Source organism: Neolamprologus brichardi, chromosome 7 (genome assembly GCF_056152115.1).
Source record: "Neolamprologus brichardi isolate AB-2024 chromosome 7, ASM5615211v1, whole genome shotgun sequence".
Taxonomy (NCBI): domain Eukaryota; kingdom Metazoa; phylum Chordata; class Actinopteri; order Cichliformes; family Cichlidae; genus Neolamprologus; species Neolamprologus brichardi.
Window position 1 is genome coordinate 37,487,242 of NC_142110.1, and position 27,131 is coordinate 37,514,372.

The window sequence follows — 27,131 nt, forward strand, 5'->3', positions numbered from 1 at the left end:
AACTTACAACATTAAAAAAACATTTAATTGCAGAAGCGATTAAAGTAAACACTAGAGATGCACCGATCATTTGGCCTGGGTCACCCAATCACTTAAATCACCTTCACTGAGCTGAACTTAAAATGGACAGTCTGAAAAAGCCGAGAGTGGCAAAGTGGAAAAAGTTAAAGCCATACAGTCCCCAGAGCCAGCCGCAAACCAAAAGCCTCAGTATGAGCAAAGGATCAAAGCTGTTACAAGAGAAATGAAAGAGATGAGAGAAAGAGAGGAAAAGGGCTGATGTCCTGTTAGCTGCTGAATTTACAGTTGTGGTCAGAGGTTTAGATACACATGTCATAGACATCAATGCCATGATATTTCTATTTGTAATAATTTCTGAACTGTTCTTTTTTGACAGCACTCATTGGATTTATCAATAATCAGAACAAGTATGAGTTATTTTGTTGTGTCACCACTTATCTGAGGTCTGGAAGATGACCTAAACTGTCACTCTTAGAACCAACCCAGGAAGCACCAAGGCTCAAGAACCCCATCAGTTTAAATACACTCTACCAACTCTGCCAAGAAGATCAAATATCCAGCACAAATTATCCCAGACATTTGTTGATGGCTACCAAATGTGTCTGGCAGAGGTGCAACTTGCTAAGGGACAATTAACTAAACATTAGCAGGCATGGATGGATAGTTTTGAGCCTGTGTGGATTAGAGAAAATCCAAAACAGATTCAAACTTGTGCAACCGATTCTTGTTTTTGTTTTGTCTTTAAAGATGTGTGCTGTACCATCATTTTACCCTGGAAAGAGAACAGCATAAAGAAAGAATTAAAAACAACTCAAATTACCATGGTATTCATGCCCACGATGAGTATACTTAAACCTCTGATCACAATAAATAAGCCAGACAATTATGTACGTACCTGACATTTGTTTTGTCATATAAATATAATGGGCATGTTTCTATTTCTTAAGGTAAAATATGCCATACAACAGGGGCACAATTAATGGTGCATACATTTTTTTTTATAGTTGTTTAAAAAGAGAAGATCATGAAACTTACTGTTGCTTCTTTTATTTAAAAAAAAAGGTTTTTTTTCACCCTGATGAAAGGGGATTTTTGTTTCGATAAGCTACAACATTGGAATGCTCCAGGAGAATTTCAATCGGTGCATCTCTAGTAAAGGCCATGGGGGGTCATTCCAGGTAAACTGAATATTGACAGTCCTGAGTCAAACAAATGGAAATTCATGTCCAGCCTCAGTGATAAGATTTTTCTGTCACAGGGTATTTTTATGTGTGGGATTAATTCACATAGAGATCTGGTATCCTGTCCTCTGACATTACCAATTTAGAATTTTGTAAATCGATTAATTAAAATGTGAAACCATTATGGCAGTGTCACTGGCAAACAGTGCATAAGAGGGTCATTTTGGATTTAATGATAACAGCTTTCCTCCACTGCTGGAGATATAACATAGGTAATTAGTAATTTGATCAGTAAATAGCACATTCATTTGATTTGATTTGATTTTTTTTACACAAGGAGTAAACTCTCCAATGTGTCCAAATGATTCCAGGCACATTGTTAAAGCACATTTCACAGCTGTGTTCTCCCACACACTTTTTCTTTGTATTTTCATACTCTGTCACCAGCTAACTTAATCACGACTGGTAACGTAACTGCCACTTATGTCTCAAATTACATCTGAGTTGAAGAAAATTGATTTCACTTAATTGTTGCACTAGGAACTGGAATGGAATTGGCTCACAAAGATTCAGTCTTCTTTTGGCTCATTGTTTTTGTTCTGGCCCAGGCTGATGGTATCTATTGAACAGGCATTTTAATTAGGATTTGTTAGACAGCGAAACACAGCTAAAATGAGAGTTACTGTTAGACTTTCACTCATCAGGTGGACAGTAAAACACATTGTTAGAGAATGGTAATGTTGCTCTGCTGGATGTGTAAGCAGAGAAATGTCTTCTTATGTTAGCCATAGCTTCTTTTTAATGAGGTAATAATGCACATCAAGCCACATCAACCCTCATTTTAGAGTCCTTATGCACAAAAAACCTTATGGATGCATCTTACAGATGAGAAGAACCATTGCAGTTTTGAATGCGCGTGCATCAGTTTTAAATAACCAGAATAAAGCACAAGTCGTACACCAGCAGGAAACCAGTATTCACACAAGCAATGCTGTAAAACACTGAAAGCTGATTTTTAACACAATTTCCAAAGAACCCAAACAAACAGCAAAGCAAAACTCTTCCACTTTAAATCTGTAAACTGTGCTGTGCTGTAAAAATGTCCTTTTTTTTAACCCAGTACTCACCAAGGAATGCAATTTTCAACTTTTTATTTTAGGAAATTATTTCATCTCTTTAAAGCAAAGGTTACACATGCAACACACACGCTCCTCTATCTTCCGCTTTCTCAAAGCTTTCGCTGAATACTAATTATTTCCATGACTTTTGAGTATCTCACCCTTAAGGGTTTTTGTGCAATCTGAAGAAATACCACTAATATTCAAAAAATATCATTTCTCCAGAGTTCTCTTACAATAGCGTTTCTATAAGTTTCTGTTATCTCGTTTATTCCTTGGCATTCAGGGATCGTTATACTTTCTATCCTAGAAACTTGCCAAAAGGGCTTTTAACTTGCATTCTCAAACCAAAAGAGCTTTGCATCTGTTCCAAAATTCACTTGCTGGACAGTCACAGGCTCCTACTTGCTGGCAGCTGAAAAGCTCCTCTCGAAAATTTTGACATTTAATGCCCCGTTCAAGTGTAGCTCAGTAGTAGCTGTTGTGAGAATACAAGTATTACTTACTAGCTCTCCAAATGGCGTGTCATGCGACGAGGCACCATCAACAGCTCAAGCCATTATTGGCTAGACCTGCACTCTAATATCTCTGTGAAATATAATTATATGTAAAAGTTTTACATAGATGTCGAAGTGAAAGCTGTCAAACAGCCTCTCCTGTAATGCCGAGGGAAAGGTGTAAGACCTTAGCAGATCTGTTGGAGGCCTTCTCTGGTACTGGAGTATGACTTGCTGAGAAACACCATGCCTTCAGAAGACTCTTACTCTGGCCTTGTGCACTCTGAGATTGGTCTACACCATCAGCAGATGAGGATGAGGTCGACAGCACTCTACAGCAAGTCAATGAAGAAAGGGTGACAGGTTCTTGCACTGGGCCTGGGTCGGAGGAGTGGGTGGTGATGTGTCCTAGGGTTTGAGAAGTAGTCGGCACAGCACTTCTCAGGCACTGGCCACGCAGCACGCTGTGGAAGGCTTTCTTGAACTCCTGGCTAAAGCACGGGTAGATAATGGGGTTAATGCAGCTGTTGAGGTAACCCAGCCAGAAGGTTATTTTAAAGATGGTTTCGGGAGGCTTACAGGATGGGAAGATGGATCCTAGCAAAGATGCAGAAAGAACCTCAAATCAGAAAATGAATACAAAAGCACACCAATGAGAGCAATAATACCTCAAGGTCCTAGATAAAGGCAGATATCGAAAGCCCATGGATCTGGCAAGATTAAATCATTCTCTAATTTCACGTGGTTTCAATTTATTCACGTTTTTGTATAATTACAACTTTCTGGAAACAGATATTTTTATTTGTCAGCATGACAACGTCCCCGCACATTTCCAGCTTTATAAATAAAACATTTCCCAAGTGGATGATCTTGACTCGTCCCTTAACAAAAAAACAAAAAACAAAAAACAAATAATGAATAATTTAAAATGGCATCTCGGAAGAAAAAGGGCAAGTGTAATAACTGTACTGGCACTAAAAAGGCAGTAAATCTGTGAAATGGTTAGGTTTTTTTCCCTATTATTTTATACTGGCATTTGCCAACATCGGGTGACTGAAAAAATTAGCATGCATGAGGGGAGCATAGATTACAGCGGTGTAATCCTGCAGAGTAGATTCATTCTTTACCTGCTCCTTTAAGGCTTACATTCATTATATCATTTATTTATCTTATCTTAAGTTGCTTTTTAGTTTCATTTTATTGTGTGGTACTATGTTTTTCTCTCAGTTATATTTAGGCCAAGTTCTGGAGCTCAAAAATGAAGCCAATGCCAATTTACCAAAAATTGCAGTGGCCACTTGAGGCTGGCTCCAAGAGCAAATCAATCCCCACAGAATCCCATTTTAAAAACATCAAACTTCAGAGCACATTACTCTATTATTGGATTTTGTTAATACCTTAATTTAGGGGCGTGGATGTTAGGCCTTACCTCGATGTAGCTGAATCATTAAACCTTGACCCTATTTGTACTACCGGAGCCTTTTGGAGCATTTTTTTTAACAAATTTATCTGACAAATACTACGGTTTGCTGTGTGGTACACCCTGTCCACAAAGCTTTTGCTTGAGTTTTGTTGTGTTAAATTCCAGTTATTAACTTAGCAGTAACGAGGCATCTGTGATATTTTGTGCTTTGGGTCCACAGTTCTTTTTTTTATAGATGTAGCTTTGAAACCAAGTGTTCTAGAAACTTCTGGCCAAAGAGTCTCGAGAGTAAATATTTATGCCCAGAACACTGACTTTGAGCATTTCAATTACATGTTAATTTACCATGTGATTTTATTAGAAAAATGCATTTTAAATGGTTAAATTTCATGGAATGTGGCCAAATCAAATTTACTTGACATCGACATAACTTTTGGTTGCAATCAGGCATCATCCAGGTTTAGAAACCAAAACTAATCTGTTAAGTTTTGGAAAACATCTTGGTTTCTCTCACAGTGTTCATGTAATTTTTCAGCTTTAATTGTAAAAATTCTAAGGTACCTGTTACACAGACTGGGCTGGAAAAGGAAAGCAGCTGTCATAATGTGAACGTGCAAGTTCATATTTGATGTTGCCCCTCTGGTGTTGTATCACTCTGACCTTTGTGTTTGTATGATGTATGTTTGTATTACAAAAAATCCGACTATTGGCCTTAGCAAAGGTGAATGCTCCCCGAGTGCCCTTATAGTTGCTATTGAAGCAGCTGCTGTGAAAGGCTGGTGACCAAATGGTTTAGAAAAAAACCAAGCATTTGATCTGAGGGGCTCAGGATAATTCAAAATAAATAAAAAATATACTTGTGGTTTTTCAAACCCTCAGTCTGTGAATCTCAGAGCTTGAATGAACACTGTGCCGTGAGCCGTGACGGACCGTCTCAGTTGAAATGCATAACTATCCTCCTGTGACTGGCTGCCTCAGGTGGGTACAGGGTGACTGAGGATGCCTCCTGGCATTACAGCCCATTAAGCCTCATGCTAGTTATTATCTATAATAGCTTTCATTGGGGAGGGAGTAGTAGTTTGTTTCTTTCCATTTCAGCTCACAGCTGAAGCCTTTTCCGCTCCAACATGGTGCTTTATTTGTTCTGTGTGGTTGCTTATAATTGAATTTCTTGATGTTCCTTTAAAGAAACTTGGCCAGTAGAATCAAGGCAGAGTAGATAAGGAGAAAGAGCTTGCTTGATGTTGTTTTCATAGACCAAAAAACCAACCAATTTTATGCAAACTATGGGTACTTGTATTTATGTTGTATTTAACAGTGACTCGAACAAAATTCCATCCTGGATGCAAATTTTGTGGACCGTGTACAATAAACGTGACACAAACATAAATATAAAACATAACATGAAATGAACATAATATATATGAAAATTAAAAGAGCTGTAATAAATGTTTTTAAAAAACATACAGTATAGATAATAATCGCTGTATGTTTGATGATGTGCAAAGTTTTGTTAAGATTTGGAGTGGGACTGTGATGCACAGATTGCCATTCCCAAAAGATTGTTGCTATTGTATCTAAAGATAATATATTGGCAAATGTGAAAGAGCCACCATGAAAATTCCTACTGTCCCCCTGAAAATGACTGTCATAACTTCAGTGGACTTGAATTGACACCTTGCAGGGTTGCCACACTACCACACAGACAAACTCCAAAGAGATTTTAACACCTGCCAAAGTATTTGTGGTAGTTCCCACTGCAGCAAGTGTCACCGGGATCACATTTTGCCATGATGGCATGCATGCATGCACTTGCACAAGATAAAAACAACATCAGTTGCAGCTGTTAAAGCTGCCCATCACAGTTTTATGGTCTTTTTTTTGTTTAATCCAATAGTGCAGAGCCCTTTAATGTTACGTTCCCCTATTATAAGCAGATGGGCAATAGCACTATGCAAAAATCTGTCACAGTTTATTAGCTTTGAGAAACAAATGATTCATTAATAGCTGTTATTTCCTAACAGACATTTTGACGTCACTGCAGGAGCACACGTGTTCGTACTAACATTAATAGCTCTATTTTCGAACACCGGTAAGCCATAATAGCAAGCGCCTGAAAAGAAAACAGGTGAATGGAACTCAGCCATCATTATTTATTATTAATCTTTTGTTTTCACCACAGCAACATATCAGAAGGCCTTTTGTGAGAAAAGGCCTTCTGACTAAATGTTTCAACATTAATGTTAAACAACAATGGCATAGAAATGATCATAAAAGTTGGAAAATAAGGGCAGTGAAAATAGTAAATCTTTGATATCATCTCTATCAACATGGGAAAACTGACCTTGGCTTGGTATTGTTTTGTCATATTATGATAACTGGGGTACAGTTATTGTGATGTGTTAATCCCAGTATAAAAAGACTTGATTGTTGACTAAACCGAGACATGAACATCTAGTCTTTAGAATAAAAGGCCTTTTGTTTGCTCTTGGATTATACCTTGTGTCTGTTATATGGATAGTTATGAAAGTACACACTGCAAAGAAAAAACTGAAAACGATAACACGTATATTATTTGTCCAGATGATGTGTTTCATCCACGTCTCCTACGTCTCTTATCGTAGCTGGGTTCCGCCTTCAATAAGATTAGTATTTATGTAACCAAATAGATTTTTCAGCGTGAATCTCACCATCTGTGACCTGGGAGGTAAATACTGACTGACTGCTATTCTTAAAAACATGCCGGTCCACTCCAACGATCACTTATCTCAGTCAAACTGTAAGAGTTATTTCAGAAGCAATTAAGATTTCTAGATAGAGCCTCACAACGGTTGGTTTCTGTCCTCTCTTACATCTGTGATAGCATCACTGCTGTCACCATCATTGACGAGAATGTAGGAAAAATTTATTACACATAAAGCTGAGGATATCTGACTGAATGGACATTCACCTTTTATTGAGCTACTTCGCATTATCCTCAGCCCATATCTACAGATGGACACCAGCAGAATAATTCATGCTCGACAGATCTTTTCCATTCAAAGGGGCTTCTGTGAAAATGCTAAAATTACAGTTATAGTCTTCTAAAAGGAAAAAAAAAAATCAACATTGGATGAATCATATTAAGTCTCCTGCTTGGAAATGTCAAGTTTTTCATTATCTTTGTAATCAAAATATTCCAAGAAACCTGCCAATCAAACACAAAATTAATGCACTTACTGTCAGACTAAGGGAACTGAGGTGTAACTCTATTACAAGCAAATTAATTCCAAAAATAATTAATGATAAGCAGACTTTAGATTCTCCAAAACAAGTTTTACTATATTTTTCCTCTTCTTGGTTTAAACCTGCCTTAAACCAACGTTACAAGTGTGGCATATAGGAGTAGGTTTCATTCTATTGCTACATTTACTAGTCTATTCTAGGGTTAACTATTCTCTGGGTAATAGGTGTATACTGCTAAAGTGTTATTTATTGAAGTGGGAGGGGTTATGAAGCCGCATGCTGCAGTGGCTGTACCCAAATACTAAATGGTGTGCATCCCCATTTAGCATAACCGCTGCTGTAATGAAGTTTTCTCAGTCCTTCTCCAGTTCGATTATTTTATCTTTAGTCTGATTTCTTTCTTCTTTGTTGTACTAAACCTTTAGCAGCAAAGAAAAAGAACTCAGACTGTTGAACATTTTCAAGGCTCTTTCTTTGTATTTTCACCACCCAGCCATCTGACACAGGTACATCCATACAAAACTTGTTTTACAAAGACAATTTCAACTCATCTGCATTTTTAACCTTCAGTGAGGTTGAAAATGCCGTGATAATATTATACAAATGTTTGTGTATTTTTTTCATTTCAAAATACCATGTGTTCTCTTGTGTATAAATATATTGATAAATAAATATTTGCTGCTCTCCAATTTTTTGATGGTAGACAGAACATTTTTAGTAGCTAAAACAGCAGTAAATGTCCTTCAGTAGGTAACAAAAGATGAATTTCTCTTTGAGAATAGCAGATGCTTTGGTGTGTGCCTTGAACCTAAAGAAGAACATGAGTGTTACAAAGTGAGGCTTTGTCAGCTTCAGTGCAGAGGAGGTAAGAAGGTACCTACCGATGGGCAAAACCAGGAAAAAAGGCAGCCAGCACATAATAAAGCATCCAACAACAATGCCAAGAGTCTTGGCTGCTTTTTCTTCTCTTGAGAACTTCAGCAGCCTTGGCAGGGAAAAGGAGGAGCGTTTATGCATTGCGGTCCCCTCGTCACCCTCTTGATTCCCCGTCTGAGCAGCGTTCCCTCTGTGTATCCTCAGCATCACCCCCTCCATCTCTACCCCTTTTCCTTTCCTCCCTTTCCTCAGGGTTTTGGTCTCTCTCTTCGCCACGGTATATACACGGCAGTACATGGCCAGGATGATGACCAGTGGTATATAGAAAGATCCTAAGGCTGAGAACAAGGCGTAGCCAGGCTCCTCTGTAATTCGGCACACTGTCTCGTCCTCTGGGTCGGGCTCTTTCCAGCCGAATAGAGGGCCAACAGATATAGCTGCTGAGAGTCCCCAGAGAGCAGCCACCGCGGTCAGGCCTCGCCGTCCGGTAGCTATAGCGGGGTAACGCAGGGGGTAGCTGACAGCCAGGTAGCGGTCAATAGAAATCACGCACAGGCTGAGGATAGAGGCAGTGCAGCAGAGAACATCCAGGGCGGCCCATACGCTGCAGAAGGACCGACCAAACACCCACCTGCCGAGAGCCTCTGAGGTGGCGGAGAAGGGCAGGACAGCAGAGCTGAGCAGCAGGTCTGCTGCTGCCAGGTTGGCAATGAAGTAATGTGTCACAGAGCGCCAGTGGTGGTGGAACAGCACAGACAGGATGACCAAGATGTTTCCGAGGACCCCAAACACTACAAAGACCACCAGCACCATCCCCAGGACGACTGCCTTGGCTACATCCACCTCTGGGTGGGTGGAGGAGCTGCAGTTTGGACAAAGACCTGCTGCAGAATAAACACTCATGTTCTCTGCAGGAAACATTGTAATCTGCTGGTTGCAATAAAATGTAAAGTGTCTTGCAAATTGATGACACTCATGCCACATCTGTTCTTTAATTACTTCAGCTCCAACCCTCTGCCGTCTTCCGCTCCTCCCAGCGCAGAGGATAAAAGCTTTTACAGCTGCATAAACTGCTCTTCCAGTTAATTTGTAGGTACAGTGGATCTTGCCAGCACTCCAGTGATCATGTGGCCAGGGTTGCTTGGCAGAACGTCTTATGCTGGAAGAGTAACACTGCCACAGTTTGCCATATTTAGTCTGGAAAAGCTTAATAAAAACAACAAATGCTCAAGTGGCAGTCACAGATGGATTTGGGGTGTCATGTCTTGCCATAGCGAAAAGGCTTTACCTGTTAAAACAAGAAAAGAGATAAAAGAAATTTATCAACACATTCATAATCCTAGGCTTTTATAAATACCCAAAACGAGCTCATTACTGCTTTAAGTGCTATTCTTTCTCTGCCAGCGTAGGAGCAAATCAAAACAGAGGATGCAAGACAGAGCACATTAAATGTAAAATTGTAAAGTATAATCACCCGGCCATGATTAAAGGGTAAAAACATCATTTAATGGCCTCTTTCGGCCTCTTTGTGTGCAAATTCTTCTCCCTTTATTACAGCTGCAGTAGAGAAAAGAGAGTATGCTCCTGAGCCCATCATTCACAGCTTTCTTTTTCATTCAAAAAAACCCCCCAAAGCAACCCCCCCCCCCACCCCCCCCACCCCACCCCAGTGCGGTTTTCTTGTTTTGTTGGCTCTGCAAGAAAACACTGGTAAGATTAAAACATCCCATTATTTATACCTGATATTTGTTTAACCTTCATTTAAGCTGTCAGACTGATTAAAGCTAAACATGTCTTTACACAAGCAGTGTTCTTGAAAAGTAACTGTGGTAAGGATTATAATAGAAAAGAAAATATAAAGAAACAAGATATCATTCATTAAGAAAGAGGCAAACACAAGGACAACACAGCAGGAATATTATCCTTGGGGGGTGGGAATCATTTGTGGCATCATGAGAAATCCAGCCAAACATTCAGAGAGCTTAAAGATAAATGAAGACAGAGATCATTTTTTAAAGCCAGAGGTTGTGATGCTCCCTCAGAGGTCTTGTGTCTATAATCAGGGTTTTAACTCATCTACCAGATGACAAGCCAAGAATTGAACCTTGAGGAGGGCACTATATTATCCCAGTGAAGGCTTCAGCCATCGATAGTCCCACTCAGTACCACTCGCAGTGAGCGTGTTTTAGATCAGGGATGTCACCGAGCGCGATAAGCACCAGCGAAGCATAGAATACAAGAAAGCGGCCGTGATAAAGCCTTCGGAGAGAAGAGTCATGCTTGTCACATGTTCGTGCGGGATCAAAGGATTTCACTCGCCGCACGTCCCACTGCCAGGTGGAACGAAATTCACCCAAATAAACACTTGATGCTGGGATTTCCACATCAGTGGCCGGAGGGGGAATTGATAGGTGGTGAAAACATATCTTGGTCATATCTTAACATTTTTGGTTGTAATAAGATTTCTCAGTATGGTGTCGCGCCTGCACGGAGAGATTGCTTTTTTTTGTTTAGTTTTCCTCAGCCCACCAGTGTTCGAGGACCACTGTTACTGTGGAAGGATGTCAAACAGGGAATATATTTACATTGACCTGAGGCAGCAGTTGCAATTCTGCATAGGTGAAACAAGATTACCAATATCTACAATGTGATGCAGTACAACCACGCACAGTGTTTTGTGTGCCTCAAGGCCACACAGTTGTCTTAACAACAAATAAAAACTAGAGGGGCGGCTGATAATGTAAAGCATGTATCAATAATAATAATGACAAAAAGAATACTTTAATCATTGTTTTGGGAGCATTCATATTCATTTGATTATATCTAGTAAAAGGACTTTCTGCATCTCTCAATTTTATATTATTGCTAGTCGAATATCCTTTTTCCATTTAATAAACCACGGAAATATTGTAGAGATTAATAGACAACGATAACCACAGCCTCAGCCCCCAAGGACATTTTCCTTCAGTTGTCCAGCAGCAAGCAAAAACAAAGACTGAGACTGCACACGTCCATCATTCTCTGCAGATAAGATTTGATTAAAAGCTATCAGTGAACATCATTACAATCGAATTTACATCTGAATCCAAAGATGGCTCACTCAGATTATTGCATTAGCAAAGCTCCTGGAAATATTGTATGTTGTCCTTGAAGAAACTTTTTTGTTCCCCCTCCAGCTGGGTGGCCTTTGCCGAATGGAAACAAGTCAGCCAATTAAACCTAGCATTGGAATTATTATAATTAGGGTTTTGTTTTTTAAACAGATAGGATATTAGTGAGCATATTAACTGACTTAATGTAGCCTGGCCATGGGTATATTAAATCAGAACAGCAGTTCATAGCATGGGATGGTATCATTATCACAAGGGTAACACAGACAATATCAACTTACTATTAACTGTCCTGATATTGTTTTGTGAATGCAGCAGATCATGAAGTCCTGTGAAAGCAATTGAGTTTGCTACACTTTGTAAAGTGCAAACATCTCTGCATCATGTCAAACACATTCCTACAGACTTATTAGATTTTGTTAGGCACTAATCATCAAGGATGCACTTTTTTCACCCCAACCTGCTTGCCCGTAACTAATTTATTGCTTTTCGGTACATGATTTGCAGACTGATGAGAGTGTATTCAATGAACTTAATTTGGAAAATTTGCTCCCACAAGCTCCCACAAGGACACATGAAAAAAAAAAAATCACTTATGATGAAGTGAGAAAATGCTCACAATTGCACAAAGATCTAATTACTTTAGATCTGTTCTATGTCCAACAAACAAAGAAATGCAATATTTCTCCAGAACATCAGCTCTGAGAAAAGGGAGAAAAGAAAAATCAAGGATGTTAAATGTTTATTTTGAACATGTTTCCTCCAGGTCACCACATCACATCAAAACAAATGGAATTTATGACTTTGATTCAGATGCCCGTGAATGCCTCGGTAGAGTTCATATATCATTTGTTTCTGCAAACACTGTAACATAACTGCTTGTGTCAGGTCTCTGAAGGAGAGAGCACTACCATGATGAATCACTGCACATTTGAAGTCAGTTTCTAAATTGCTATTTATTCTCTTGGGGGGTGGGTTCATAATTCAGTCCCCTCGTGACACTGATCATTACATTCCACATGAACATACACAGCCTTTCAGGGCGGACAATGCGAGTGCATCTCCTTTTCATCCACCTGAAGAAGTGATTTTTGTTAGTGTTTGTCATCATTTAATGGAAGATACATCCCTGAGGACCAAAGCTTTGGATTCTCCTGAGCTTTAAAGCATGTTCCATCGCCTTATGCAGCTACAACCATTCATAATTTTCTTTGCATTATTAATATTCACTTCAATATTCCACATATTCTGAATGAATATGGCCTGTACATGCCTTTTATGTGCGTTCATTTCTAATAATAAACCTTCTGTTACATATTTTAAATGCACAGAAAACATAAACTCTCTAAAAGGTTGCCTGGATTATCATTACTAAACGGAAATAAAGCAGTTTTCTCAGTGTGCTTATATGTGGCCTGCCAGACAATAACCGCCTCCTCCACATGGTTAACAATAATCACAAACAAACACAATGATCCATTCTGATGACTGGAAGCCACTCAGTTTGTGAAGTACAGTAAGCAGGAGTATGGACAAGAAAAAAGAAGGAAGGGGGGAAAAGTCTTACCTTCATCCATGTGCGCAGATCTCACCGGAATTCAGCTAATTTTCTCTGAAAGCATGTCATTTGTCACAATGTCAGCCGCAGGCAGCACGGAAAGCAAAGTCAAGTGCTTCTCTCCCTCCTGCTGTCCTCCTGCTCTCTCTGGTGAAAAATAAAGTCACAGTGGACCACCCCACCTGATCCTCCCAGACCCCGCCCCCTCACCGAGCGGCTCACACCTTTTAATTGCCGTTCAATTTAAATTAAACGCTTATTCAGGTTACCGCGTTCACGTGCGTGTGGCCCGGTAAAAGCGAGCTAACTGAGCTGTGAAACTAATTACACGTCGTTTCAAAAGGTTCATTAGGCTTCAGAAAGCAAGATTTATAACTGTTATTTTTTACTGCATTTTTCTACTGTTAGCAAGTAAAGTGATCCTAACAAGGACAGTGTTTTGATATGTCTTATTCCGCTGTGCTTATAGCTATGCTGCTGTACAAACGCTACAGTGCTGTGCAAAAGTCTTGAGCCTTTTAAATATTTGTTTCACTGGATCTATGAAAAATGCTAAAGAAAAGAGAGTTCAACAGACATAAGATAGCCTTTCTCTGGTGATTACCAGAGAGCCAAAACTTGCATTTTATATTTTATATCCCGGGATATAAAACAGGGAGAAAATGATGAGGTATACCAAGTTACACAAGGGCTGCACTGAACATCAGTGGCAACAGGTTTCATGAAGTGATGAGTCCAGATTTGATTTCTTTTGTTTAAATCGGCATTAATTTATAGCGAGAGGCGAAGCGGACAGAGATGGAGGCTCTGTCATGGTTTGGTGCTGCATTTCAGCCTGTGGTGTTTGGGCTCTTGTAAAACTGATGGAATTGTGAATGTGCAAAAGCGCTGTCAGTTTTTGAACCATTATGTAATACTATATAGAAAGTATCAGATTGCCAACTTCATTTTCAGCATGACAGTCATCCCAAACACACTGCCAATGCAGTAAAAGCATACCTGGATAGAAAAACACATAATACAACCATGACATTTCCATTTCCCCATTTTAGCAAAACATGAAGAACTGAGGGGTGGCTTTAAATGTGTACTGGATACGTTCTCCAAAACATTTTCTCCTGGAAGCTTTTTTAAAAGTAGACTGCTGCTGTGATTTAAATATATTTGTTTTCTATAAATCAAACCCTAGAGGTATGACCTTTTGTCAGTAAAGATGGTGTTTTACTGACTTGTGTGTTTTACTTTCCCCTAACTTGTTGACTCTTACTACCACATTACTGTTACTATCACAGACAACATAAGCATCTTCTATAAGCAACTCATTTTCATTCACTTTACTGAATGTTGGCTATATCAATAATCAAATTAATTAATTCATAATTTTCAAATGTCTTGTATCTGTTTAGTCCCACTAGCTTTTGTTTTCCCCTAATTTTCTTTCCACTGTTGCAACTGATCCATACATTTACCTCTACAGCAGTGTGATGGTTACATAACTGACAGCCATTGCAATAATCTTTCCATCCCAGATAATTCACATTTTAACGGGTCGATTTCAATAACATAGGTAGGCATGCTCCTAAAGACATTAACCACACTCCTGCACAATTCTGAAAGCAAACTACATTTTAACTTTAAACAAAGTTATAAGAATGTCTTAGCAACCATTTCGGATGTTGATGGTTGCTAAGAGGGTTGAAGCAAAAGCACCATTGCATGCTGTAAAATTAAGTTTTCCCTTCTGTGGAGCAAAGAAGCTTAACCCCCCCCCCCCAAAAAAAAGCTCCAGGCCAAAAGCTTACAAAAGTTGATAAAGGTGTCTGCATACTTTGTTTTTCTTATAGCTGCCTGAAACATTTGTGAAGGACTTTTGCCAGTGAGAAGATGATGGATTTCTGGTTCTCCAGAGACCGAAGGGACCGGCTTGATCCTGGTGGTGCTTGTTTTTTGCTTTGCAGAGATATACTAGATGTAGTGAGGCAGAATCCTTAGTGGGGGCAGGAGAGGTCCAGTGCATCAATAATACCTCAAGGATGACAAATAGGCTATTTCTTCTCTCAGATTATTGTTTCGGGTTGAGTTATTTATGGATTCTCCAATGGCTGAACAGCTTGACCGCAGGTGTCTTAGATGTTGTTGAAGGCATAGGCAGCTCTGTTCACTTAGAGATTTTTTTTCACAATCCTGTCCTGAATGCTGGGATGATGCATTCATCTTCACATGACAGAGTTGTCTCATATGTCTGCTGCCACTGTGTGTATTGATCTAGTGTATGGATCTTTCTTACGTATGGGCTCGTTGCAGCTTTCAGCACACATTTGTTTTTGGTTTTTTTTACACTGTCCTTAGACTGACCTCCATGGCTTGTTCCCTGCTCAATGACAACAAGTGATTTGTTGTTTGGAATTAGTGGGGTCTGTACTGATTGAGCTCATCCAAAAACAACAGCAGTTGAAAGCCTTAAAAATGAGAACGTCTTCTTTTATTAGTCATTTAGTGTTATCCAAATTAAAAACAGAGAGTGTGGTTTTAGCAGCTACAATGTGTTGAACTCCAGAGATTCAACTGTTCTTTGGCTCTGCAGTTATTTACACTGTTTGTCCAAGTAAAAGATTTAAAATCTCTTTTTCAAAGGACACCTCAAATTTTACATCGTAACCTGGTCTCATGCCGTAAGTGCTGGTCAATTAGTCCCACAAATTCAGTCTCTTTTACTGTGTACACAAAGTTGACCATCATTCTACAGGAGAAATCGGGAGAATACTTCATGATCCTGTTACTGTATATTTTTGAGTGCTCACTGAGTGCAGACCCAGCTAACCAAGAAAACAGAGCTTTGAACAAAGTGAAACCCATTTTACTTCAGTCTGATTAGTTAAGGTGCCTAAATATAACCGAGCATCAAATTAAAATGAAGAAAATGGACTTGAAACAAAACTTAAGTGAAAAAGTAATGGTTCTGCTGTAGGGCTTAAACAATGACGTTGGCCTCTGCCATTCCTTCAGCATCCAAACATGGACTTTTTCCATCCTCAAAACCTCTGTGTTGAAGGACACAATGCAACAGATCAGCAGAGGCCATGCTGATAAATAACTCATATTCCTGTAAAAAAAAAGAAAAGAAAAAGAGTTAGGGGTTGTATTGAGGGAAATGAATAATAGATTCAATTTTGTGAGCATTTCACCTACTGCTGTGAGATTGTGTTGCATGTGGAACCTAACAATCAGTAGATGAATATTGCAACCTGCTGTTAAAAAACTTTGATTGATCATAAAGCTATTTAATGGTTGTGTGATGACAAACTTCGTTTTACTAAATCGGGGTTCTGCACAGGCTTAAAATGAGCTTCAAATTTGCTGAGCACAGCACAACATGTTTTAATAATGAAACTAGGCTTGCAGTTATTTCACATTTTCTCAAAAAATTAGTTTCACTCAGCAGAGGTGTTGATGCCATCTGTGGGTTTAATATATAAATGTTAAAAGAGTGTCTTTAGGAATACAAAACCCATCTAAAACATTAAAGATAGATAGATAGACGTGGTTAGAGGCAGATTTTCCTGTGCAAAAGTTATGTAAAAATGTGACTAGAAGTGAATTTTCCTTTCAAAAGACCATTGCTGACACAAATGATGTACTTTAATGGAATGACTAGAGAATCAGCTAAACAACACTGAAAATGAAAAGGTTTTTTCACCTACACAAACCCAGATGAAATGCATGGACACTGAATTAGAGTCCAGCTATAAAGCCTCTTCTGGTACAAGCATCTCTCAGTATAATACAAAACAGTTCAATGTCAAGATTTTGCTGTAGTACACAAAATGCAGGACACAGTCGAAAAGTAGTTTTAATAAACAGAATCTTCATGAAAACAGAGCAGGCCATTATTAAGTATTAAAATGTTATTTTACAAAAAAATGACAACAGTAAAAGAATGTAAACAAACATTTTTCATAAACAATGATAATCATATCTCATTTGAACTATTAAGGAACAATATAGGATCCATAAGCTTAATGCATGATTATAAATGAAATTTAGATTTTATATAATATTGCAAGTGCTTTGGGCATTTTTATTTTTACATTGCTTATGCAGCAGTGAACATCACAGGTAACAGAAATTTTTGATCAGGCAAGTATCTTTGGATTAGTCTCTTATTTCATTCACAGGCAGGAGCCATACTAGGGAAGGCAACTTGAGAAGTCTGAACAGCTTGTCTCTGTCTCCGGGGCAGAGGGCTATATTCAGATAACTTTCTTTGGGAGGAGAAACAGAGCTTCTCCTCTTTTTCTGCCAGTCTGAGCACCAATGCTCTGAGCAGGCAAGTAGTGGGTCAGGGAGGTTAGAAAGAAAGTATTTTCTGCAGGCTCTTCAACAGGTTTCCTTGGCGGAGACAGACAGGTAAGTACAAAGCAAATGTAGACTGAGTATAAATACTGCCTGGATTTGAGATGGAAGACAAGTGTGCCTGCCCTGGGTTAGACAGCACCCACCACTGAAAGAGTCTGATAAGTTTTCATTGACACATACATTCACACAGACAGGGGAGAGATGAAGAGAAAGGCTGATGCCATCAGGACCTTCAATATCACTTTACCTCATTCTCTGTGTAGAAACTGTTGAATGAAACTGAAGTATTTGCTGTGTGTATCTGTCTGTAATAATGGGATGCAAATGAGAAAACGTTCCAGCTGAGACCTGGCCAGTCCATCCTTCTAGCTGCTCAGTGGATAACAGTTATACCAAACTTGTGGAGCTTTTGCACAGCTGAGCCACATGAAAGCATTTTAATGCTGTGTTTCTACACTATGTTCAGGCACAAACACAATAAAACAGCTACTTTAAAGCTGAAAACTTGTTCCAGCTTTTTCATACAGGAAATGAATTAACAATCAATAAGGGAATCAATGAAGGACTCAACCAAAGCAAAATAATAAACCCGGTACAGCATATAAATAAATAATCATGTAACTTCTGACAAAGTCAGGGTTTCAGACAGTGTTTGGAAAATGTTGGGTGAATGATTGAGTGAAAAAAAGCACCAAACATATGGGCCCCTCCTGAAAAACCTTCTTAACACTTCTAAACCAGGATTGTCAAACTCAGTTTGGTTTATGGATCATATACACTGCTCAAAAAAAGATAAAGGAACACTTTAAAAACAAACAAATCAGGAAAAAATCAAAACAAATAAACTTGCAGATATTTATCCTGATATGGACTGGGTAATGTGTTAGGAACTAACGGACAGATATGGGCTGTAACTGTTACTTGTAATGCGTTACTGTTATCCGATTACTTTTTTCAGGTAATGAGTAAAGTAAGGGATTACTATTGCAAAAAGTAATTAGATTACTGTTACTTTACTTATCTAACTTACTGTTAGATTACTGAAAGTACTTTACTGTTACTTTCCTAGTTACAGGAGGAACCCAGGGCCCCCTGCAGCAGCATAGGGTGTGACAGTGGATCCAACAATTTTTATCCTGATATCTAATGGGTTGCCTAGCCTACAGAGGTCTATGTGTTCCTCCATAGACATGCCTCCCCAGACCGTCACTAAACCACCACCAAACTGGTCATGCTGAACAATGCTACAGGCAGTATAATATTCTTCACAGCTTTCTGAGACCCATTCATATCTGTCACATGTGCTCAGGGTAAACCTGCTCTCATTTGTTAAAAGCACAAGGCACCAGTGGTGGACCTCCCAATTGTGGTATTCTATGGTGCCGAGCAGTAAACACAGGACCCACTAGAGGACATCGGGACCCTCAGTTTCAGTCTGAGGCAAGTCTGTGTCTGATTGTTTGGTCAGAAACATTCACACTAGTGTCCCACCAGTGCTCATCCTGTTTCTCCTTGCACAAAGGAGCAGATACTAGTCCTGCTGATGGGTTAAGAACCATCTATGGCACTGTCCAGCTCTCCCAGAGTAGCTACATGTCTGCTGTAATCTCTTGAGACTGTGTTGGGATACACAGCAAACCTTCTGGCATAGTGCCATGATGTGCCATCCTGGAAGAGTTGGACTACCCTACCTGTCTGTAGGGTCCAGGTATTGCCTCATGCTTTCAGTGGCGACTCTGACAATTTGACTATTTCACTCTTAAATATCTATATATCTTTAATCTAGAAAAGCATCTTGTACTTTTTCACTCCTGCATACTAATTCTGGCATCATCTTACCAGGAACAGCTCTGTACTTTGAACCTTTATTGACAAGTTGAAAATATTTGACTGCAGTTCAAACAATTTGTAGAGGGGGGCCAAACTGGACCCTTTGATAGGCTGGTTCTTGCGATATCGACTGACTGCACAGGTGCCACTATATATGAAAACACACTTGATCTTAGGCTGCATGTCTTTAAAGTGTCAAGGTGCTTTGTGTGAAGATCTGAAAAGTGTAAACAATGAAAGGCCCAAGGCAGTTTTTTGGGAAGAAAAGTTTTTCTTAAGCTGTCTTTCTGAATCTGACTACTTATTTTATATGCCATGCAGGTCTATCAGATGTTGACTATGACTTGTGTTGACAAATCCTGTGTTCCTGCCATGAAATGTCAACTTGAAGTTTTATTTTTTAAAGTTTAGAATGACTCAAGAGCTCCAGATGCTCTTTAGACATCAATCAGAAAAGTGTTTCTTCTTGTTCTTGTTGTTTCATATTTCCTCCTTTTTTTTTTTTCTTTTTTTTTATCTCTGCAGTTGTTGAAGTTTAGCTAGTCTACAAACTGGTATGGTTTTTTTCTGTTGGAAAAGGAATCTCAAGCTTGTTTAAAAAGAAAAGATTATTTGTTACCCCGTCACAGATAAAAAATTTACTCTCTGGTCAGTAGTTTTTGCTACAAGCTGGACATTTGTTGTATTCAGCTCCTGTCTGGAGATTTCTTGCTAAGGAAAAAATACTGAACTCCTTTACTTTAAAGGTCAGGTTCCTCATCTTCCGGCAGACAGACATCTTGGAGAGCCATTTCTGCACTGTAGTGCTCATAGCACCCTCTCACAGCTGATATTCTTCCACATTCGCCGCCTTTAGACATTTAAAGTGATTGCATTTGTAGGAAAAAACTCGCTCCTTTTACTGCCAGGGGAATGCAAACACACACGGCGCCAGCCTCTGCTTGGCAGAGAGAAATACATTTTGTTGTTATCAGTTTCAGTTGGTTAAATGCTAAATTATTCATAGGAAGGTAAAGGCTTGCCCTCATGAGATTAGTGGGCCTAATTGTTCATCCAGTTTGCTGCTTGAATGCGGCAACTTTGCTGGCTGAACGCCAGCATCCTGGATGAATCTTTTAATTTTTTTTTTGTAATGAGAAAAAGACATGGCAGTCAGTAACTATTTACAGAACCCCTCAAACTTTTAATATAACCAGCAAAGCAATAATGGGTATATACAAGTTTGCAGGATGTGAAAATTAAAAGGAAATTATATATTAAGTTTGGAAAAGGTGGATAATATTTAGTTTTGAGAGCATTTTACAAAGACAAAATCACAGAGTATGTTCACCCTAATGACATTTAAGAAATTTAGAGAACATTTAAGTTAAATGTTTTTAATTCTTATGAGATCTGTTCAGTTACTAATGAAACTTTCCCAGACCCGAAACCACACATCAGATGAGAATCTGGTTTCTTCTTTAGTGTCAAAAATCGACATTATTTATACTGCTCAAGCTTTGTAAGTGTGTACGATTATTCACACTCATATCCAGCTCCTCCCCGAACCTAGTGTGAGGTGTACTTACCCAGGAGTGTGTTACGTATATATACGTGCACACACACACACACAGAGGCACACACACACAGAGGCACACACACGCACACACACACACACACACACACACACACACACACACATATATGTGTGTGTATATACCAAGGTATGGTAATAATATGGTAATCTTTTCTAGGAGACTGGTTGTAGCAAAGATGCATTTAATATGGATTCATTTTCCGGTGTTCGTCTGTGAATCTAAAAGATATGCCACTGTAAACTTTACAGGGCGGAAAATATTAAAGTCAACTGTCTTTATTTGCCCCCAAAAATCTCACTGACACATATAAGGTTGTTTTATGAATACAAAACTGGCTGCAACTGATGTTAAGCCCTCACATGCTTATTTATATTATAATTAGTCTGAACTAGTGGAAATAATGAGTTTATGGGTAATTTAAATACTGCTCACAGGAGCCTCATTCATTCAAAAAGAGAAAAAAAAACTACTTTTCAACACCTTTAAGTTATTTGCTTCGGTTTTTAAGACGTACTGTTTGGTTCAGCAACTGTTTTTAACAAGCGGGCCAAGAACACTATTTTCTACTGCCTTAGATCCAAACATCAGGCAGACAAAGTTCGCAATTAACTGTGATAACAGAGTGGAACATCTGGCAGCTAAACAGCTACAGTGCTATGAAAAAGTATTTGCCCCCTTCCTGATTTTTCTTTTTTTTTTTTTTTGCACATTTATCACATTGACATGTTTCAGATCATCAAACGCAGTTTTATTTTAGACAAACATAACTGAAATAAATACAAAATAGAATGAAATGACAATTTCATTTTTGTTTGGAAAAAAACCTGTCCAGACCTGCCCGACCCTATGTGGTTGTGCTATCTTTCGCAACATGAAATGTATTCAAGCGTCTTTCACATTACTATGGAGGAGCTCTGGCCAAATCTTCTTTGCAAAATTGAACAGCTGCACATTGGAGGGTTTTCGAGTGAAAATGACCTGTTTAAAGTCATGCCAAAGCATGTCAATCGGATTTAAGTCTGGACTTTGATGAGACCTAACAAACACCTCTTTTTTTTTTCTTTTTTTTTTCAGAGGTGGAAGAGCTTTTTAATGTTCTTTTTGGTCAACGATGATTTTTTCCTTTGAACTCTCCCGTGGATGCCATTTTTGTCGTCTGTTTCTTTTTGCCTTATTGTTGAATCATGAACTCTGATCTTAACTGAAGCAAGTGAGGCCTGCAGTTCTTTGAATGTTGCTCTGGGTTCTTTTGTGGCTCTCATGGTCCCTGGGTCTTGGACCCAGGAATGACTTTAGAATTATAATTACAGCAGTTTCTCTTTTTGTATTTCCATCCTGTTCCCTCTCTGTTCCTTCCATCAGTCTTGTTTCTGTGCTGTTTTTTTTTCTTTCAATGTCCCCCCGTGTCAAGTTAGTCTTCTTCATTTGTTCAGCTCTATTCTGCTCCCTGATTTATTTATTTGACTGTTGTTCCTTATGTATTATGTTGTCACGTCCGGTGTGGCAGACGTGTGGAATTGGAGATAGGACCCAAAATGCGGCAGCTCTGGTGCAGATGAGTGGTTATTTAACATAACGAGGCAAAACAAAACAGGAGCACTAGAAAGTCAAAAAAACAAAACACGAGCCCAGCACCAAAAAAAACAACAACAAAAGAAATACACTGGAGCCCAAAAAACAGAGTCCAAAACAGAAGAGTTCAGGGGGCCGGCCAGGGGGCCGACAGCACAGGAGTCCAAACAGTTCAGGGGGCCGATTGTGCGGACGGCAACGGCGGCAACGTGGAAACAATTCGGGAGGCCGACCGTAAGGAAGGCAGTGGCGATGACTGGTCTGGGGGCCAGCCGTGCAGACGGCAAAGGCGGCGACCCAGGCGACGGAGGTCCGGAGGCCGGGCGCGCGGAAGGCAGCGGCGCCGAAGTGGACACAGTTCAGGGGGCCGACCGTGCGGAAGGCAACGGTGGCGACTCAGGTGAAGGGATTCTGGGGGCCGCCCACGACGGTGATGGCGCCTGGCCAGTGGCCTAGAAAGTGGCCGGTTAGCTGCAGACCCAAACGAGGCAGGACCAGGCGACGCTGAAGGCGAAGACGCGGAGGCAGGACCAGGCGACGCTGAAGGCGAAGACGCGGAGGCTGGACCAGGCGACGCTGAAGGCGAAGACACGGAGGCTGGACCAGGCGACGCTGAAGGCGAAGACACGGAGGCTGGACCAGGCGACGCTGAAGGCGAAGACACGGAGGCTGGACCAGGCGAGGATGAAGACTCGGAGGCTGGACCAGGCGAGGATGAAGACTCGGAGGCTGGACCAGACGAGGATGAAGACTCGGAGGCTGGGCCAGGCGACGCAGAAGCATAGGCCACAGCTGGCGGGAATGATGAGGCCGCAGCTGGCGTGGATGATGAGGTCCCCTTGGACCCTCCAGTGGAGACACGAGACGAATGCACAACTATATGCATGTCTTTACTTCTCTTTCTAGCCTTGCTAGAAGGGGAAAAATAAAACACTAAGGTCAGGGGATCAAACATCATCTCTAAAGTTATGGACTGTAACACTATATAAGCATAATACTGGAAAAAATGTGCCCAAATGTCATGGCTAAAAAAACATACTATTACAAAAACATAGGATATTTCCCATAGTCTGACTATTTCATAAGCGGTCCTTGCCTTTTATGGTAAATGTACAAAACAAGCTCAAAGAGGCAGGACAAATGAGGAGTAGGCTAGTACACATTGGTGCATTATGGGCTTTCCCATGTGAACAAGGCGTCCTGCCAGCATCGCCACAGCAGGCGAGACACTGTGTTTTTCTTTATGACCCCTGTAGCAGCAGCAGGCGTCAACATCATGCTACAAGCCATGTAATATTTTCCATGGTAGCAGGCTCACTTTGGCTTCAATAGTAATTTTCAGCAGCAACCTTTCACCACTTTCTGAAGACCAGCCTGAAACAAGTGTTTGTGCAATTAAAGTGCCCCAAGGTCTTTGCTAAACATAGCTAAACAGAGTACTGCACAAGCACTGTGTACCTCCAGACTATTTCTCATTTGATCGTATCTATTTGATTAAGTGAAACGCTCTGGTTAATAAATAATGGACACAAAAAAGTTTGTGACTCCCTAAATTGGCTAGAAGCACAAGCCCAAAGAAAAGTGTTGTCCCTGAATTTAGCTTTACCTCAGACTTTAATACTGTTCGTAAATTCCTCAGTACTGCAGGGGTCTGGTGTGCTTTTTGATTTAATGCAGTAAGAAAGGAATGCTGCTGATATGCCCTTTTGAGTCTATAGTATTTCATAGAGTAATTGCTTAGATGATGGCAATAATATAACACTTTCAACATTGTTTCTTTCCTTGACACGCCAAGTTCTTTTTGTAGTTCCCACAACGATTGAAGTGGTGTATTCTTAACAGTGGTATCTTATTTATGATAGTAGGGAGTTCATGCTTGAGCACAATAAGTTCTCAGTGAAGGTCCCTGGTTTTCTGCCATCAGTAGAAAAAGGCAGCTGACTTCAGGCTCACACAGTTTGTTCCCTCCAGTTATATCCAGGTTCTCTGAATACTGCCTGCAGCTTCCCCAAATGGTGTTGCTGTTGTCTTTTAAAGTGGCATTTGGAGTTTTTCATGTAAATGAATGATGTTAAAATTTAACTGAATTCATTGTCTGCACTGACCTGTTGCTGTGTTGTGGATTTTTGTGAAGCGGGATGACATACATGCAGTATTTCATTATTATTTTCAAAGGATACAGGTATTAAAGGGATATTAAAAGGATTTGTCACCTTATTCTTTTAAAATTATAAATGGATGGCAGCCTTTACCTCTTTTTCACTTATGAGGTGCTGGTGCCATTACAGGTGGGGAATCATCTTTGTCTTGGTGCCATTTGAGAAACCACCAAAGGTATGAGGAAGGGAACAATCCACAGTGTTACTTAGCACATTTGACGTAATTTTTTTGGGAAGGGAAATGGAATGGATGTAATCTGTGGGCTACATCTGCAATCATCAGTTAATTTCCCTTTTGGTGACTCCTCATAAGCCCCTGGCATCAATAGTTCCAGCTTTCAGCACTGTAATTTTGTTCTGATCTGCTGATGGTAGCTTTTGGTACTGGCATCAATATTTTGTTTTTTGTGGTAATGTATGGAATAGGTTGGTAGAAAAGAAGTGTCTTTCTGTCAACCAGTTGATCCACAAGTTGGTCCAGACTCTCCATCAAACTATTGCCACTGCCATGAAATTCCATAGAAATGCTCATGGCCAGCAAAAGATTAATTCTAATGAATATGGATAAGCATTCATGGTTTCCAGTGGATGAACCCAACTAATTGCCTTAGCTGTGTGTTGGTTGAAGATTTTACCTATGCAAGGAAAGCAGATTATTCCATATAAAATCAGCTAAACATGAGAAGAGTTCTCACTTGCCAAAGTAAATGTATAAAATAAATGTTTCAGTGGCATACACTGAAATCTTTGAACATTTTTTTGAAGCCATAAAAAAATTACCTTCAAGCGATGAAAACTGTCTAAAAAGACTTTTGGGTAAAGATTTTTTTATGCCCATGTGTGATCAGGTGACTGTTTGAAACTAGTTAGTGTATATGAAAGGTCTCCTGTTGATCTAAAATTTAATCCCAGGCTCATCTTCTGATTCATGTGCCTAGCTCCTACTGAAGAACATCTGAGGGATCAAATTTCAAACTACCCTTATGTGCTTCGAGCACCTCGCCCTTCATCCGTTTTCATAGTCTAAAGGTAAAATTTTCTATCACTTCAATTGATATGCAGACATTATTGTACAAATATAGAAATAAATAAATACATTCTTAGGGGGTTGTTGGGAGGCACACACTGATTTTCCATGGAAAGACCCAGTACCTATTGGATGGATTAGTACAAAATTCAGCAGAGACATTCATGGACAAGCATAACAATAGAGTGTATAGTTTTGACCCAGTTTTTTTTTTTAAACTAAAGTCTGCATGTAAAGTTCATCTTTGCTCTAAGGCCATATATGAAGGCATCTTCATCTTATATAATACATAAGTACCCAATATATGAGTGGAGCTAAGATGCTGAAGCTGGAGCTTAATATCTTGCCGTTAAAAGATAAATTGTATATAATTGCATCAGGAAATCCCAAACTGTGTGAACTCTCTTCCGCTTGTTATCTGATTCTGACTCCCACTGAGTGAAGAAATGCTGCCTGGAGGAAGGTGGCTGATGCTATTGATAGTCAGCAAGGGCAGTTAGGATTAGTTTAGCAATGAAGTAATCATTAGTGATATATTTCAGTAGTAGAAAGTAGGTTGCATTTCTTCAGACTACACTGATAAATATTTATGAGCATGGTTGTATCTAAATTTCTATATCTAGCAATACATATGACACACTAACAAGCAAGTGACGGCTGTTGTTTTGTGGAAACGTGGGGAAATATGGGTCTTAATCTTCGGGCTGTAATGGTAGGGACTTTGTTTTGTATGCAGCTCAAGAAGGATCTTATCCTTAAGCAGAGTGACATTTACTTTCAGGTTAACCAAACAACTGGAGAGCCAAAAAAGTCAGGATTCCAGAGCGGCGGGTGAAATTGAGTTTACTGTGAAAGTGTGAGTATAAATCACAAATACAGTGACATGGAAATGTAACAAAAAGAGAAATAGCAGAGAGAAACTCAAGGAGGATGTCTTTCTGAGGACTGCATGCCTGAAATTTTGAGAGGAAGGGGAAAATACCAACAGTTACCCTTTCTTCAGATAGTCCGTATTTATATGCTTACATAAATCTTAACAGCAAAAAAAATAGAATCATAAGAAGATAGTTCACAATCAATAGTTTCTAGATAGGGTATTATGAAAAAGCTGTAGTATATCTCAGGAAAAGGAGTAAAGGACCAAGGAGTGGACTGTTGCCAAAGTAAATGTATAAAAAGAAATGTTATGCAACTCAAATCTTTAGATATAAGTCCAATGAAATCTTTGGAGATCGGTCCAAAGATTTATGGGTGACACATGGAGCCATACCCATGCTGTGGCTAAGGAGCTAGAGCAGGTTGCCAGCTAATCGAAATGTTAGGTTTGATCCCTTGCTCATCCAACCTGCATGTTGTAGAATTTGTGGGCTGGATGACAAACCCTGATCTGTCCCCAATGCATCCATGTGAGTGTTAGATTAAAAATGTACGAATGGGTGAATGAGGGTTTTAGTACGATATACAGTGATGTGAAAAAGTATTTGCTCTCTTCCTGATTCCAATTTTGTTTTGTATTTTTGTCATGGTTAAATGTGACAAATTTCAATATTAGACAAAATAACACAAGTCAAGACCAAATGCAGTTTCTAAGTGAAGGTATT

At 39.6% G+C, this 27,131-nt stretch overlaps 1 protein-coding gene across 1 annotated transcript; it reads right to left on the reverse strand.

The window, feature by feature from the left end:
* Window positions 1-2,962: 2,962 nt before the first annotated feature.
* On the reverse strand, window positions 2,963-9,262 carry adra1ab (adrenoceptor alpha 1Ab). The gene is made up of 2 exons (XM_035909829.2): window positions 8,347-9,262; window positions 2,963-3,414 (listed from the first exon to the last, which is right to left on the reverse strand). The coding sequence occupies exons 1-2, from the start codon at window positions 9,260-9,262 to the stop codon at window positions 2,963-2,965; spliced, it is 1,368 nt and encodes a 455-aa protein (XP_035765722.2).
* Between the last annotated feature and the right edge of the window lie 17,869 nt (window positions 9,263-27,131).